We start from the raw sequence: 18,013 nt of genomic DNA, 5'->3' as shown, positions 1-18,013 counted from the left end.
GATTACCTATACTAGGAACAACAAAGGAGACAGCACTTCAGACCCCACAGCATTTAAAAAAAAAATATTATGAAGAACTTTTAAACAATGAATTTCACAGTTTAGATGAGATATAGAAGTTCATCAAAATATAAAACTTTGCAGAACTGACAGAAAGCAGACTAGACTATATGAATAGTTTGAAATTGGGTATTAGTATTAAAGAAATTGAGTCTGTAAGAACCTTCCCACAAAGAAACCCTAGGTGCAGATGCTTCTTTGGTGAATTGTTCAAAAAAATTAAGAAAGAAATAACAGGGATCTTTAGAAACTCTAATATAGGAGGAAAAAAAGAACCCTCTAGATGAGGTCAGCATAACCTTAATACTGAATATCAGAAGGGAATATTAAAAGCCACTCTTTTCCATGAACATAGTTGCGAAAATCTCCCCAAAATATGTTAGAAAATGGAATTCATTAGTACACACAAAGGAAAATAAATAATAATTAGTGGGGTTAATTTAATGTTTGAAAATCAATATAATTTATTACATTAATAGCAAAAAAGCAGTATAATCTTTAGATGACCTCAATAGATGTAGAAAAAGCCTTTGAAAAACTTAGCTCCTATTCATGTTACATAAAAGACTCTCATTAAGCTCTGAATAGAACTTCTTTTATTCTGATAAAGAACATCTACAATGCCATCTTTGTACTTAATGCTGAAATAATGAAACTTTCACTCCTTGAGATTGGGGGAAAAGATATGGATGCCTGTTGTTACCACTATTATTCAGTATTGTAATGGAAGCCATAGCTAGTGTAATGAGCCAAGGAAAAGAAATAAAAGTCATACAGATTAGAAAGGAAGAAATAAAGTAGTCATTATTTGTAGATGACATGATTGTGTACAGAGAAAACCCAAAATAATCTGCAGACTAATTAGGACTAATAAATGAATTAAGATTACTGTGTACAAAGATCATATAAAAATGAATTGTATATTTGTATATACATAACAAAAATGAAACTTAAAAATTGTATCATTTATACCGGTACCGAAAACCCTCAAGTACCCAGAATAAATTTAACAAGAATTGTGTAAAATCCTTATACTGTATGCTATAAAATATTTTGGAGCAAAGTTAAAGAAATTTGAATAAATTGAGTTATATAAAGTGTTTATGGACCAGAAGACACCATGCTGTAAAAATGTCAGCTCTCTCCCAGCTAATATGTTGTTTCAACCCAGCCCAATCCACATCCCAGTAGGTTTTTGGAAATTGACAGACTGATTCTAAAATTTGTATGGAATTCCAAAATACCAATAATGGCCAAGGTAAGCTTGGAGAACAAAAACAAAATAGAAGGATATACATTACCAGATATCCAGACCTGTTATGAAACCACGATCATTGACAGTATAATATTGGTGCAAAGACAGGCCAACTGACTAGTGGAGGAATATGGAGTGTACAGAAACAGACCTACATATACAAGGTCACTAGATTTGTTACAGAAGTAATACTGTGGTGCTGTAGAGAAAAGGGATGATCTTTTTGAAAAATACCAAATTATATTAAAATCATGAACATGTATTAATGAATGTATACCATTAAGAGAGTGAAAAGGCAAGGCACAGAATACAAGTATTTTTAGAACATATGTCTGATAAAGAACTTGTATCTAGAATATGTAAACTATTTTTAAAAATCAATAAGAAAAAGACAATTGAAAAACAGGGAAAAGAATTGAGTTTACCCTTCAAAAAGAGGGTATACACAGTATATGAACACATATATATGGAATTTAGAAAGATGGTGATGATGACCCGATATTCGAAACAGCAAAAGAGACACAGATGTAAAGAACAGACTTTTGGACTCTGTGGGAGAAGACGAGGATGGGATGATCTGAGAGAATAACATTGAACCATGTATGTTACCATATGTGATGTAGATTGCCAGTCCAGGTTTGAGGCATGAGACAGGGTGCTCAGGGCCGATGCACTGGGATGACCGTGAGGGATGGGATGGGGAGGGAGGTGCGAGGGGGTTTCAGGATGGGGAACACATGTACACCCATGGCTGATTCATGTCAATGTATGGCAAAACCCACTACAATATTGTAAAGTAGTTAGCCTCCAATTAAAAAATTTTTTTAAAAAAGGGAAAAAAAAAGAAGGTATACAAATGTCTGATGAACATATGATTAGATGATCAACTTCATTAATCATCTGAGAAATGCAAATTAAAACCACAGTAAGATACCACAGCAGACCTAACACTGTGGCTAAGATGAAAAAAAAAATGGAAAATACAAAGTATTGATAAATATGCAGAGTAAAGAGAACTGCTGCCGGGAATGTAGGTTAGTAGAACCACTTGGGACAGTTTATACTGAATAAATTAATACTCTGTTACCTACCTATTTCATTCTTAGGAATAAGCCCAAATAAAGTCACCAAAAGACATAATAAGCCCTAAACTTATTTTTGGAGAAGGCAATGGCACCCCACTCCAGTGTTCTTGCCTAGAGAATCTCAGGGATGGGGGACCCTCGTGGGCTGCCATCTAAGGAAATGGCAACCCACTCCAGTACCCTTGCCTGGAGAATCCCATGGAGGGAGGAGCCTGGTAGGTTACAGTCCATGGAGTCACAAAGAATCGGACATGACTGAGTGACTTCACTTTCTCACTTTCCTTAAACTTATGTTAGTTGCTGAGCTTCCCCGGTAGCTCAGCGGGTAAAGAATCCGCCTGCAATGCAGGAGACCCCCATTTGATTCCTGGGTTGGAAAGATCCCCTATAGAAGGGATCAGTTCAGTTCAGTCGCTCAGTCGTATCTGACTCTTTGCGACCCCATGAATCGCAGCATGCCAGGCCTCCCTGTCCATCACCAACTCCCGGAGTTCACTCAGATTCATGTCCATCGAGTCAGTGATGCCATTCAGCCATCTCATCCTCTGTTTTCCCCTTCTCCTCCTGTCCCCGATCCCTCCCAACATCAGTCTTTTCCAGTGCTAGAAGCTATCTAAATGCCTGTTGACAGTAAAATTGTGGTATGTGCACATCATGGAGTGTTATTCAATAATGACAATGCATATACTACAATTGCCAATAACAATATGAATGATTCTCACAATGATTATGTTAAGTGAAAGAAGTCAGATACAAAAGTGTACAGCCTGATTCCAGTTGTGTAAAGTACCACTCCATGGACTGTAACCTACCAGGCTCCTCCCTCCATGGGATTCTCCAGGCAAGGGTACTGGAGTGGGTTGCCATTTCCTTCTCCAAAGGTTGCTAGAAAGTTGTTATCTTTGGGCTGGGGGTGGATGTGATTGGAATGAGACATGAGGAAGGGCTTCTAAGATGTTAACAATTTTTTGCTTCTTGATCTGAGTGCTGATTACACTTTTGTTCAGTTTGTAAAAATCCATTGAGCGGTATGTTTATGTGCACTCTTCTCTATTATACTTCAGGAAGAGATATTTTTAAAGGTAATTTTTTTCTGTTTTAGTGTCTTAGTCCTTGAATATGTCTTCTCATTGGCCCAGAATCACCCAGATAAGGTCCAAGATTACCCTAACTCATACTCTAGTGTTTGGCTGCCTGCCTTTGCTTTTTAACTGACATGGGGTCAGCTAATGCTAGAAGTTCAGTTTAGTTAAGCAGAGTAGGAAGGATTGGGAGAAGGGTAACAGATGGAGGAGGGGAGGAAAAAGGGAGAGTGAATGTATGCGAGCATAGGTATGATGGAAAACTAGTCCACTTACGGGTGTAAACTAAAGAAACCCATATTATCAGGAGTTCACAAAGACTTGCATGTGTAAGCATTTCTCTTTATTTGAGATTTATTTTTTAAGGAAAGTTAATAGACTCTCTAGAAGTAACAGTTAACAAAATTTAAAATAAACATGATTTGAAATTTTCTCATTTATTTACAAATGAATAACACTCCTCTGTAGTTTCAAGATGCTAACTGCTTATAACTCTTTCTGTTTTTTCTTTCCTGTACCAACAGTTAAAAAAATAATAATTTGCTTAGCATATTCTTTTAATTTCTAAGTATCTCTATCCAGATTGAATATTGACTGCTGAGACCTAGTTAATGAAGTTTTTCCATAAGCAATGTTTTTATATTTCTGTTTTTTAAGGTGGTATGTTATTTTGTTATGATATTTCAATGTATCAGAGTAAAGATGGCAAGCCATTGAATCGACTGATGGCCAGTAGAGGGCGAAGCTTCAAGCAGACCTCACTTGCTCTAGTGCATGAGGTAGGTGCCTCTCCGTTCTCCGAAACAGGGCTTCTTGTTGTATATGCTTTGGGGTTTCCCGCCTTTGGTTTATGGTGATGAAATTTAGTGCGTGTTTGGAAATAATTGTTCTATTATTCATCATGAAAGTGGCTTTTAAAGACAACCAAAATAGTTGATCCAACTGTAGTATTTTGATGTACTTCTCAAAGAAACCGGCATGTTTCCCTTAGGGCTCAGCCTGTTAGAAAGTGGTATCTAGGAAAGTATCTAGTTTGGTGTATTTATCAATATTTAATTGCCTTTGTTCAGAATAAAAACCAAATTAATATTTCAAGAAATAATCTATTTCTTAATTGTAATCCTTTGGAAGTATGTATTTATCTTGTGAATATTGGAAATTAACAGTAAATAATTGTGTTGGAGGAGGGGAAATCCTTTGATTTTATTGTTTATTTACGTTTCTTTTATGCTACTCTTAAAATAAAGTTATGTGATGCCATTAGGTGTTGCTTGAAATCTGATCATTACAGATTGTATAATACCAGAGGAAAGAAGGAAGTTGGAAAGCACTCAAGAGATCTGTGGAGGCTTTTTGTTTTTTAAAATTTTATGACAGTTACTCATTCAGGTGATATATAGATCAAACTGTATGAATGAATAACAAAATAAAATATCACAACAAAGAGGTTTATTTCATATAATTTAGATATGTTATATAACAGGTATAAATGAGAATGTATGAATTGTGAAAATTTTAAAGGATTTGAGATGATAGTGCTTCTACAATATGTTTGCATTAAATCTTATTTTCATGCATAATTTATAAATATTGGTATCACTTATTTGATTTGATAATATTCTGTGCCTTACCAGTTGCCACCATTTAGCATTTAGCCAGATTTTTGTTTGTTTGTTTGTTTGGCCACACCACGTAGCATGCGGGATCTTCCTGCCCTGCGGTAGTAGTATGGAATCTGAACCCCTGGACCACGAGGGAAGTCCCAGCATAGCCAGATTTTGAAAGACCCACCTATGCTACCCATATTAGTTTTATATATTTGGTTAGAATTGAAATTATGTAAATCTTTGTTTAATACCATGTCTTTAACTAACAAAGGAAGGAAGATCTGGAGAGAGTAGTGTTTCTCTGGGAAGAAGAAAGGTTTAATTTCGTAAGCGAAGGAAAACAATCGGTAATTTCTAGATTTGTTCTCCCTGTTATCTTATTCGTTGTTATGGAGAAGAAAGAGATTTGGTACTTTTTTGGGCTTTCAAGCTGTGTACTTAACATGGATAACCAACATGTTAACTATTAAGGGAAGCCTGAATTTAAAAGATGCTTACTCCTTGGAAGAAAAGTTATGACCAACCTAGACAGCATATTGAAAAGCAGAGACATTACTTTGCTGACTAAGGTCCGTCTAGTCAAGGCTATGGTGTTTCCTGTGGTCATGTATGGATGTGAGAGTTGGACTGTGAAGAAGGCTGAGCGCCGAAGAATTGATGCTTTTGAACTGTGGTGTTGGAGAAGACTCTTGAGAGTCCCTTGGACTGCAAGGAGATCCAACCAGTCCATCTGAAGGAGATCAGCCCTGGGATTTCTTTGGAAGGAATGATGCTAAAGCTGAAACTCCAGTACTTTGGCCACCTCATGCGAAGAGTTGACTCATTGGAAAAGACTCTGATGCTGGGAGGGATTGGGAGCAGGAGGAGAAGGGGACGACAGAGGATGAGATGGCTGGATGGCATCACGGACTCGATGGATGTGAGTCTGAGTGACCTCCGGGAGTTGGTGATGGACAGGGAGGCCTGGCGTGCTGCAATTCATGGAGTCGCAAGGAGTCAGACACGACTGAGCGACTGAACTGAACTGAACTGATCATAACAGATGGAGAAGGGAATGGCTTCCCATTCCAGTATTCTCGCCTGGAAAATCCCATGGACAGAGGAGCCTGGCGGGCTACAGTCCTTACAATCGCAAAGAATCAAACACAACTGAGTGACTAACACTTTCCCTTTCATCGCAACAGAAACAAGGAAAAGTGTTAATGTAGGGGTGGCAGAAGACATCGGATAAATTAAGCAAATGGCACCAGAACTTGTGAGGTGTACCTTAGATGTGAACAGAGAAAATATTTGAGTTATGATACTTGTTGCTTGTATTATAGAATGCCCATGTACGGAGGAGCCTGGTAAGCTGTAATCCATGGGGTCGCTAAGAGTCGGACACAACTGAGTGACTTCACTTTCACTTTTCACTTTCATGCATTGGAGAAGGAAATGGCAGCCCACTCCAGTGTTCACAGCCTGGTGGGCTGCCGTCTAAGGGGTCACACAGAGTTGGACACGCCTGAAGCAACTTAGCAGCAGCAGCAGCAGCAGAAAATTTCAAAGAGATGAGAAAATATCATAATTTTAGGAGTTACTTGGAAGATGCATTAGACAGAATTCTCCCATTATCTGTGGCAGGATTTGGGGTTGTATTTATCTTCTGCTTATTATAATTCATTTTTAAAAAAGGCAGAGAGAGAGAATGAGCCAAGAAGTTTCTCAGAGTGTCTGGCAACAAATAAAAAATTTAAGAGCTAGTTAATGAGAATAACAATTGCAATAATAATAACTCATAACCAGCTCAGGCACTTTAAAGTTTGCTGTGCACATGTACTTGACACACATAAGTAGAAGAGCCTGGAAATTGAACCCAAAAGTATGATTTCACAGTTCTTGATTCTGTCTTATTTTTAAAGTCTGTCATCATAGTTTCAATTTGTTTATGAATTTACCCATGGATGGACATTTGGGCTGTTTGTACTTTTTCCAGTTTATGACTGAAGCTGCTATAAACACTATACAGGTGTATATGTGGACATCTATTTTAATTTCTCTTGAGTAAATAACTACATACGAGTGGAATTGCTAGGTCTTCTGGTGAGTGAATATGAAAACCCAACTGTTTTCCAGCGACTGTCCCACTTTGAATGCCCATCAGCAGCATAAGGAGGTTCTGGTTGCTCTCCCTCCTTGCCAGAGCTCAATATGGTCAGTTCTTAAAATTTAGCAGTTCTCATAGTGGTTAGTGGTTTTCCTTTTGTGGTTTTTAATTTGTGTTTTTTTAATGACTACTGATGTTAAGCTTCTTTTCATGTATTTATTCACATCATGGAGTGTTGTGTTCTTTTGCCACTTTTTTTTTTTGAGTTCCAATCAAGAAAGGAATTTATTTAACCCAAGGGTAACATGATTAATTTTATTTTTTTTTTAATTTTAAAATCTTTAATTCTTACATGTAAATCCAGGTTTTTGTTTTCAAATGAGAATTCTTTATATATTCTGGATTTTTTTTTTTTAATTAGAAATGTGTCTTGCACACGTTTTTACCTACTCTCTAACTTGTTTTTTTATTTCCTTAATCGTATCTTTTGAAGAGTGTCTCTTCAGTTTTGCAGAATTTATCAAGTTTTTCTTTTTATGGTTCTTGCTTTTTGTCTTATCCAAAGTCTCAAAAGCTTTCTGTTTTCTTTTTTTCCCATGTTATCTTTTCTAACTTTTAAAAAATGAGGTATAATTTATAGACTGTAAAATTCACTCATTGAATGTGTGCAAATCAATGGTTTTAGTGTATACACAGATGTAGAGCCATCACCACAGTCAATTTTAGAATATTTTCATCACAATGTAAAGTGACTCTATACCCATTAGCAGTCACTCTCCATTTCCCTCACATCCCAGCCTTCATCAACCATGAGTCCACATTTTTAAAATTTTATATTGGTATAGCCGATAGTTTTGGACAGCAGAGGGACTCCGCCATATATATACATGTATCCATTTTCCCCCAAACCCCCGTCCCATCCAAGCTGCCACATAACACCGAGCAGAGTTCCCTGTGCTATATAGTTGGTCCTCGTTGGTTATCTACTTTAAATATAACAGTGTGTACATGTCGATCCCAAAGTCTCCACATACATTTTAAATCAGCTTTGAGAAACTATTTTTAAAACCTGCTGTAATTTTAGTTACAAATGCATTGAATTTGTATATCAGTCTGGGAGAGAACTGATATCTTAATAATATTGAGTTTTTCAACCAGTATGCAAGGTATATTACTCCATTATTTTAGGTCAGTGTTTTGTGGTTTTCTTACTACAAATCTTGCACCTATTTTGCTAAATTTAATAAGTACTGAACATCCCTAAGTATTTTTATGCTAGGGCAATTAGAATGTTTTTTGGTTTGTCTTTACTTCCAACTGTTCATTGCTAAAATATAAACATATAATTGATACTTTTTTATGGCCTTACTCTACCTACTTATATATTCTTGTAGATTTTTTGTAGATTCTTTTTGATTTTCGTTGCAATGTTGTCTGTGAATAGAGATTGTCTTAGTGTTTTTCTTTCCAATCTGTATGCCTTTGATTTCTTTTTCTTGCCTAATTGCACTGTCTAGGGCCCTTTGGTATGGTTGAATAGAAGTGGTGAGAGCAGACATTCTTATTTTGTTAACAAAATAGTCTTGGGGGAAAGCATTCAGGATGCTTACATTACATATGATGTTATATTTACTGTTAGTATAGAGATTTTATGGATATTCTGTATTAGGTTGATTAAGTTTCCTTTATTCCTAAATTGGGAAGTTTTTTTTTTTAATCACAAATAGATGTTGAATTTTGTCAAATGGGTTTTTTCTACATTTGTTGAAATGATTATATACTTTTTTCATTTGTTAGTAGGATGAATTATTTTGATTAATTTTTCTAATGTGAACCAAATCTGCATTCCTAGGATAAACTCCACTTGATTGTAATATAGTATCCTATTTATTGCTGAATTTGATTTGCTAGTAATACTTTGATAGGGGGCTTCCCAGGTGATCCTAGTGGTATGCATCCTGCCAATACATAAGACATATAAGAGATGTGAGTTCCATCCCTGGGTCGGGAAGATCCCATGGAGGAGGACACTGCCACCCACTCCAGTAATCTTGCCTGGAGAATCCCATGGACAGAGGAGCCTGGTGGGCTATATAGTCGATAGGATTACACAGAGTCAAACCCAGCTGAAGCAACTTAGCACACACACACTGTTAAGGATTTTTGCACCACGGCACCTATGAGAGATACGGTTTTGTGGTTTCATTGTAATATCTTTGCCTGATATGTTATCAGGACAATGCTCTCCTAGTAATTTTTTCCTTAAGTGGTAGAATTGTCTAGTGAAAAGTCTGGGCTTGGAGTTTGCTTTAGGAAAGTTTGTAACTATGAATTCAAGGTACATAATATATGAGACAATTTACACTATCTATCCATCCATCCCTACTAATCCTGAAGAGGGAATTTCGGTGGCACAGCATACATGGCAATTAGTATGTATCTCTCCTTTTTAAAAGTGTGCACTTCATAAAATCAGGGAATTTGTTTTGGCCATATGTAGTTCCAGTGCTTGGTATTCCTGGCACATAGTAGACACTTTATAAATGATTTTAATCCTTTGAAAACTTGGGTGTGTCTTATATTTTACATGTGCATTTAGTGGGATCATTTCCTTTTTCCAGAAATGTTGCAGTTAAATTGATGGTGAATCTAATAATTGTTGAGATCTTACTAGGAAATGACATTATTGTCATTTGAACAAGCTATTATAAACTGTGTTGTTATTCATTTATATGGTTTAGCCTCCCCTCTCTGCCAAAGGTTACATATACCTATAGGATATTCTGTAGCCCTAATGCATACAACTATAGATGAGTGAGTGAGTGAATGAATGGGTAAATGAATATTCAAATGCTCTGCTCTTAATTTTTAAAGTGTATTTTGCTGCATGTAATTGTCAATATTTCTCAATAACGACATTAGTTAAATCAAGTATATTCAGTGTCTTAGAGACCTAGCTGTTTAATCTGTGATGAATTCTTCTTTAACACCCTTCTTGCTAAAAACTGTTTTTGTTTTAAATTGAAACTCTCCCATGTTATACTTTGAGAAGACTCACATACCTAAGTCTGAATTGGGTTTGACCTGACCTACCAGGGATAGTTTAGATTTCTCTGAAACTGAAGTGCCCTCGCTCTCTTTGCTCCTTTGAAAAGGGGACCAGCAGGGGTCATTTCAGACCTACCAGTGCTTCTTCAAGCTCCTCCTCCGCCCTGATTTATGACTACTTTTCTCATCCTGAGACTGACTTGGCTCCATTTGATGAGGAAGCTGAAGGTGAATGACATGTCTCTTTCCCTGGAAGTTGCTGCCTGTCTTGTCATCCTTTGGCATTTCTAACTCTGATATGACACTCTCCCCTAAATTGGATGATACTGATTTGTCCCTGGATGAGAATGGCAGCCTTGCTTCATTATTTCCTACATCTTCGGGCACATGCAAATTTTCCTGATCCTGCTGCTGCTACCCAACCATATTTCTGCCTTAGCACTAGGTAATGAGGTCTTTTTTCATCTTTTTTTCAGCAAAACCTTTATTGGGCTTATTGCCGGCACTACTCTGAATGAGATATTTTTCTTCTTTCTTTCTTTTGAAATTGATCATCACTTGTTTATTTTGCCTGTAAGTTATTTTTTTTCTTCTGCCTTCTTTACATTTTTCCCTAGATACCCCAAAGTACATGGGCTATAACCCATCATTTCCCCTTTTCTTTCAGTGCCTTCTTTATTTAAAAACGTATTTCTTGTGAAAAGCATGGAGCATGTTAGCATTCATGCAATAAGAAACAATTAGATGAAAATTTTGAATAATAATTGGGGGAAGTGGTATCTGTGCTTGTTACATATTCCCCTTAGAAAACACTGTGAAAAGTATGGTTTGCTATATTTTAGAGACTCTGTAATTACTGTGCGATGTGAGTTGTTATGGTAACAGGGTTTTCCCCCTTCCTATTAAATAACAGAGTAAATGGTTGCTTGAGACGTGATTGAATTGTCAGCTTTCAAGCTGTTATCCTGATGGGAAAGGGGAGTGGGGGGAGAGAAGAGAGACTGAGGTAGAGAGAGAAAGTGGGAGGGAGGGAGGAGAGAGTTTAAAATGTCCAGAAAGCACCTACAAAGTGACGAGTGTCATTCTCCTTTAAAAATGTGTCCGTCACAAGCCCTCCCTTCTTGTCTTCCAGTCAGTATTTGTCAGGGGACGGGAATAACAAAAAATTATTCTGTGCAAACAAGATTACTATTGACAGACAACTGAAGCCTGTGCTTTCTTATTTATATACAGTGGGGCATTGAGCGGCCTTGGGGGTCTCTAACACTAAGTACAAATGGTTTTTCTTCTGGGAACGTGGGAGGAGTGTACATATGTCACAGACCAAATGTAGTGACTCAGTGTTGGTGTGTCTGGGTAGCAACTGAGGTTAAATGCTTTCATTCTTTTGATAATAAGATATACATCTGGGAAACATGAAAACGCCTTACTTTGTGAGACTGAGGTTTTCAAATCCATGGCAAACACTTGACCTGTCAGTTTTACGTGCTGTTCTATCTTGTCCCATTCCAGTTTCATAGTCAGCCTCACCAAAGCTTGACTTTACATGATGTAAGTTATTTAATGAAGGGTTGTTGAAATGAGTATTTTCTTATAAATGAATAATAGTATTTGTTAAGATCACTCAAGAGGCAGAGAACATTACCAAACTTCCGGGCAATGTATTCTGAACTGTAAATTATCAAATGAAGTGGTCATGTAGTTCCTGCCATGGCTTCCCTGGTGGCTCAGACAGTAAAGAATTTGCCTGCAATTCAGGAGACCCAGGTTCAGTCCCTGGGTCAGGAAGACCCCCTGGAGGAGAAAATAGCAACCCACTCCAATATTCTTGCCTGGAGAACCCCACAGACAGAGGATCCTGGCGGGCTAGAGCCTGGGGGTAAAATAGAGTCAGATGCAACTAAGCACACACACATAGTTCCTTCAAGAAAAACATGTGTCCGTGAGGAAACTAGATCTCCTTTTTCATTCTGTCTTTTGACATTTGCTCTATGTTTGTGAATTGTGTTTCTAAGCAGGATATTTTCTGTCGAGCTAGCATTTCAGGTATATGGCATTAGAACTTGTGTGATACTAATTAAAATGTTTAGTTAGGAAATTTCAAACTGTAAAGTTTATAATACTCACTTTAAATTTCGCTTTGTCACTCAATGTGTTTTTAATCTGGAATGAAACATTTCCCAGCCAGAACATTTTGAACATGTTTTGTAAAATTTCAAATAATCATATCCTCAACAACTTGTATTAGAGTTTGGCTGTGTCTATTAAAATGGTTTTCTAACATTGTGTTTTCACACATCATAACTCTCTGTGATTACTTGTTTATGATAGTGTAGTTTTCACATGACAAGATTTTGCCTTAAAGCGAATACTGTACATTTAATGTGGTTAAGCTCAGCAGGTCTTTAAGGGAACATTTGTGTGTGAGACACTGTTGTGGGTTCAGTGTCCGTGAGAGGGATTCCAGGGTGAATAGAATATGATCTCTGCTCTTAGGTTGGTATGATTAGCATCCAATCACAAAAAAATGCAATCTGTTGAGTATAACAAGAGAGGTATAGTATAGTGTACTGGAAGTGTAGGGATGGGAGAAATATTTCAGTAAGTAGAGGTGAGAGGGACACAGGACATTCAAAGCCGTGGAAGCAATCAGTGAATGCGAAGGTCTTGAAGAGTATCGGACAGGTTTGGAGATTGGTTTATAACCCAAATGAGCCAGAATACAGGTTAAATGAAAGAGAGGAGCAGAAAGTAAGTGGGGAAACTGGTTGAGGATCTTAGCCAGTAGAGTTCTCACATAACAACAAATTATTTCTTAAAGTAAATGGTGTACTTTTAATTCTAAAATACTTTGGACATAGCATAGAAGAATTTGGGACTTTATTCTTTAATGAACCATCAAAGGTTTTTTGAAAAATTCTGAGTTAATGTAATAGTAGCAACATCGTTCAGGATGTATTAGAAGGAAGGAAGATTTTAGACTGTTAAGAGATGAGCTAGGTGGCCTCAATAATTAAGACAGGAATTAGGACTAACTCAGTGAGGAAGAAAGTAGGGACAAACGTAGTGAACATTTCAGAGGTAGAGTTGACAATTGAGTTGGAGGCAAGGGAGAAGTCCAGGATAAATCAGAAATTTCAAATCTGGGTGACTGCAATATTGATGGGGTAATGTTGATAGAGGAATGATAAGAGGGAGAGTGGCTTTTGAATGATGATGCAAAGAAGTGTACAGAGGGTATTAGATAGTGGGAGGCGAATGTTTGAGAAGTACATGTTCTAAAAGTGGTCATTTTCAAACTGTATTTTAAATTTTATTTTATTGAGTTATATACATATGGTAGGTTTCTCCCATTTTAGTATATAGTTCTATGAATTTTGAGAAGTGAACACATTCATCTAATCAGTACCACAGTCAGGATAAGGACAGTTCCAGTACCCTAAAATCTCCCCATGCCCCTTTGCAGTCCGCCCCTCCCATGCTCCCCCATCTCCTGACAACCACTGATCTCTCTTATGTGCCTCTAGTTAAAACTGCATTTTAAAGAATTCCAAGGACCACCACAGGCTAAGAGATGCAGGTTCTGTCGCTGGGTTGGGCAGATCCTCTGGAGAAGGGAATGGCAACCCCCTTCAGTATCCTTGCCTTTGAGAATCCTGTGGACAGAGGAGCCAGGTGGGCTGTACAGTCCATGGGGTCGTAAGGAGTCAGACACGACTGAGCATGCGTGCATGAGACTCACGAGGGCCCACCGCAAAGCAGACCGAGATGATCGTGCGGGCTGAGCACCCAGCCGCAACCTTCCTCCTTACTTCCTCTAGACAAATTCTGCCTCTCCGATTCGCGCTTTAAATATTGGCATTTTACTTAACATTTGGGGTGAGGTGGAAAAATCACATAGCTAAATACTTGAAAACGATTATTCTACAGTCTAAATGATACTACTCTGAGCCACCAATGTCTCTCACCTGTAGTTTCGCAGGTGCCTCTGAGCAGATTTCTCTGCTTTGACCTTTGCCCACTATAGTCTCTTCTCAGCAGAACAGTCCATAAGATCCTTTTACAATGTAGATTAGATCATATTATTTGTCTCAAAGCCTTATATTGACTCCTCCTTTAGTGAGAGTAAAGGCAAGTCCTGAGAACTGACCTAGAAGGCCATCCTTTCTCCTGTTGACTCACCAGCCCTCTCTCTTTCCACTCCTCTTTGCTTCTCTGTCTGTGCTCATTATACCAGCCTCCCCTCTGTTCCTAAAACAGTGAGCCACGCAGCCACTTTAGGGACCTTTGCCTTATCTTTTGTTTTTTGATTGAATTAAAAGACATATAACATCAAACTAACCATTTTAAGGCTTAAAGTGTGTACATCAGTGGTATTTAGTACCTTTTCAGTGAGTAACCATCAGGACTAACCTTTTCATCACCCTCAAATGAGACCATGTATACACTAAATGTTCCCTCCCACTTCTTCATCTCCCCATCCCTGGCAACCACTAAGTTGCTTTCTATCTGTATGGATTTCCCTGTTCTGGACATCTTATATAAATGGAATCGTATAATATGTGACCTTTTGTGTCTGGCTTCTTTCACTTTCACATCATGTTTTCAAGGTACTTCCATGTTGTAGCCTGCGTTCCTTTTTATGGCCGAATAATATTCCATTGTGGATATATCATTTTTTTGTTCATCCATTTATTCTTTCATGAACAAATTCATTTATGGGTTATTTCCACCTTTCACCTATTGTGAAAGTGCTGCTTGAGCATGTATTACAGTATTTGTTTGAATATGTATTTTCAGTTCTTTTCAGTATATACCTAGGAGTGAAACTGTGTGTGTGTCTGTGTGTGTGCATGCTCAGCCGTGTCTGACTCTTTGTAACTCTGTGGACTGTAGCCCACCAGGCTCTTCTGTCCGTGAAATTTTCCAGGTAAGAATACTGAAGTGGGTTGCTATTACCTTCTTCAGGGGATCTTCCCAACCCAGGGATTGAACCCATGTCTCTTGAGTCTCCTGCGTTTGCAGGCAGATTCAAGCCCAGGAGTGGAATTGCTGGGTCATAATTCTATGTTTAACTTTTTGAGGAACCACCAAACTGTTTTCCATAGCAGCTGAACCATCTTCCATTCCCACTAGCACTTTCTTTTGTTTTTACATCTTCATCTTCAAGTTTTCACTCAGGCTTCAGCTTCTGAATGAGATACACTGATCACCCTATTGGTCCTGTAATCTGCTTCTGTCCCCACTCTGGCCTTATTATCCTTCTTTCCCCCCTTTCTTCTATTTGCATATTTCCATAAAGTGGTCTCTTCTTTTAGGCACATGCAGTAATGTTTCATTATACTTAGTACAGAAACTCTTACTCTTTCCTAAATCATAGAACCTGCTCACCTCAGCAGTCCATCAGACACCTGTCATTGCATAGGTATCCAGAGTTAGTCTCAGAAAAAGTATATTGCACATGTTAATTAAAACTGAGTGCACAGTGCTTGAGAACCTCGCTTTATCATCTGTTGAATAACAGGGTTGAAACATCATGATTTGGAACTTGTTTGTTGATTGGCTTTCCTTCAAAGGCTTCTCACAAGTATAGCAAATGATACATGATTTTCATACTTTAAAAATGCTAATTATATTTGTCAGCCTAGAAACATTAACCTATGTGGGAGGGTTATGTATTGAATTGGAACGGGATCCTAAAATGTGTTTATGTTAAAAATGGTCAAGGAAGTCCTTGTGTCTGTAGCACAGCTGGAGAGTAAGGGCATTGCTGTGCAAGCCGCTTCCCTAAGTCTCTCTTCTGTAAGGGAAAAAGTGAGAAAGTGCATTTTACAGGAGATTGGCCCCAGCTAACTCCACAGAACACAAAGACTAGGTATAATCTCAGGAAACCTGGGGGAGTTCAGGCTGGTGTCTAGGCTCAAGCCTGACTGCCTCCCTGCACCCACCCTCAGATGTGGTCTAAGTAGCAGCAGCAGGAGTAGCTTTAACCTTCAGTTTATAACCACCTTTTAAATAGGTTTCCTGGCTTGAGCATCTTTGTTCTTAGAAGCTTGACATTTGATTTGCTTATTTACCTTTACATTTTTTTCATACTACTTTCTTTTCTTAACTCAAGTTTAAGAAGCAATTGAGATCGTTGTCTTTCCAAAAACATTCAGTGCTCTCTTTGCCAATTTGCCGAGACTTGAGCTTCCCAGGTGGTATAAGAGAGCTGGGTTCGATCCCTGGTCGGGAAGATCCCCTGGAGGAGGGCACGGCAACCCACTCCATTGTTCTTGCCTGGAGAATCCCATGGACAAAGGAGCCTGTCAGTTTATGGTCCATAGGGTCACAAAGAGTCAGACATGACTGAGTGACTTAGCACACAGCACATGGATATTCTTAGTTGTGCAATGATGTCTGTGGATTATTTGGCAGCAATATTTTAAGATATTTTGAAGTTCTGAAGTAAGAGGTAAAAGTTTTAGTTGTGGTGCTGATTTTCTTTCTGTGTAATCCAGATCTCAAAATAGAACTCAAAGATTGTTCATCTATTTTATGGAAAGAAAACAATTGATAGGAAAAAAGTTAAAGGAAAGTCCCCACATTTTGGAAACAGAGAGCAAGGTCAAGGGCTAATTAGTGCCTCCACAGCCTCCTGAACAATGAGAGAGGAAGCAGGAATTGGTGGGTTCATTCCTTCGAGGAGTTTTGTTAATATGTTGACAAGGCTCCTCCTGCTCTACTTGACAGAATGAGTACTTAACCAGAAAAGCAAGAAACCTGTCTTTATAAATTTTTTAAGTTTATTTCATGATCTGAATATCTCTTTCATACTGTTTGAGTAACTGATTTTTAAAAAAGAAGCAATGGGATGAGGGGTGTAGATTTCAGACAGAACTGACGTCTTTGTTCCCACAGACGCTTCATAATCTATTTATGGCCATTTGTGACTCTCTCTGCCCATTTCTGAACCCTCTGCAGTCACTGATCGATTTATAATCCTCATATCCTTCCAGAGTCCCTTGCTTGTTGTAGGCCCACACTGAGACAGGGATGAAAGAAAATGCCAGAAGCCATGGAAACCAACCCGGTTTGGAGAGGCTGTTCTCTTCCCTATCACAAAGCACTTGAGAAAATTAATTCCTGTCATATAGTAGAAATCTCTGTAAACACTGTAGTGATCATGATCCTGGGGCAATCATATAGGCATTTGTCCTTTTTGTGTGTTTGTTGTTGTTGTTTGTCTGTGAGACACAGACTGAAGCTTCCGTTGTTTGAGTTTAGATGAGATGAGTTACAGGAAACATGAAATGTGATGCACGGTGACTGTTTTTTTCTTGAGTGATCTTTCTTTAACAGAAGCAGACCTTGGCAAGATTCGTTGCAAGATAGCCGTATACTCATAGGTAGAAACAGAAATGATTATGAAAACCAGATGTTTTGTCTGGGCCTGTCTTCAGAAACAGGATTTCAGTGTTGGCATATATCATTTTTCTCTTGTTTACCCACACTGATTAAAGGGCATTTATCTAGCAGTGTGCACAATTGCTGTGTGCGGGACTCATTTACATGCCCTTACCACTACGGTTTCTATACAACATGATATTTCTGTTGGCAATTTAAGTTTATTACTTCATAAACTGTCATATTGGAAGTCCAGGATGTGAGCAATATTTATTTTTATTTAAAATTACTAGGGGGATTTGTTAGACAAAACCTAGTTTCCTGACATTGACAAGAGGCTTTCTAGAGTTTCTCCCTAATTTTCAAAGACATATTTGTATTACACATGCATCTTAACTTGT

At 38.0% G+C, this 18,013-nt stretch overlaps 1 protein-coding gene across 3 annotated transcripts in view; it reads left to right on the top strand.

Moving 5' to 3' along the window:
- Window positions 1-18,013, top strand: part of FOCAD (focadhesin) — a 273,360-nt gene that overhangs the window by 179,196 nt on the left and 76,151 nt on the right. For all 3 annotated transcript variants that reach the window (XM_068973925.1, XM_068973926.1, XM_068973924.1), the window contains one exon: window positions 4,140-4,261. In XM_068973925.1, the coding sequence (XP_068830026.1) occupies window positions 4,140-4,261 (122 nt within the window). The remainder of the gene's footprint in view (window positions 1-4,139; window positions 4,262-18,013) is intronic.

This window comes from Capricornis sumatraensis, chromosome 6 (genome assembly GCF_032405125.1).
Source record: "Capricornis sumatraensis isolate serow.1 chromosome 6, serow.2, whole genome shotgun sequence".
Taxonomy (NCBI): Eukaryota; Metazoa; Chordata; class Mammalia; order Artiodactyla; family Bovidae; genus Capricornis; species Capricornis sumatraensis.
Note: the sequence above shows the minus strand (reverse complement) of the source record. Positions and strands in the feature narration are given on the sequence as shown.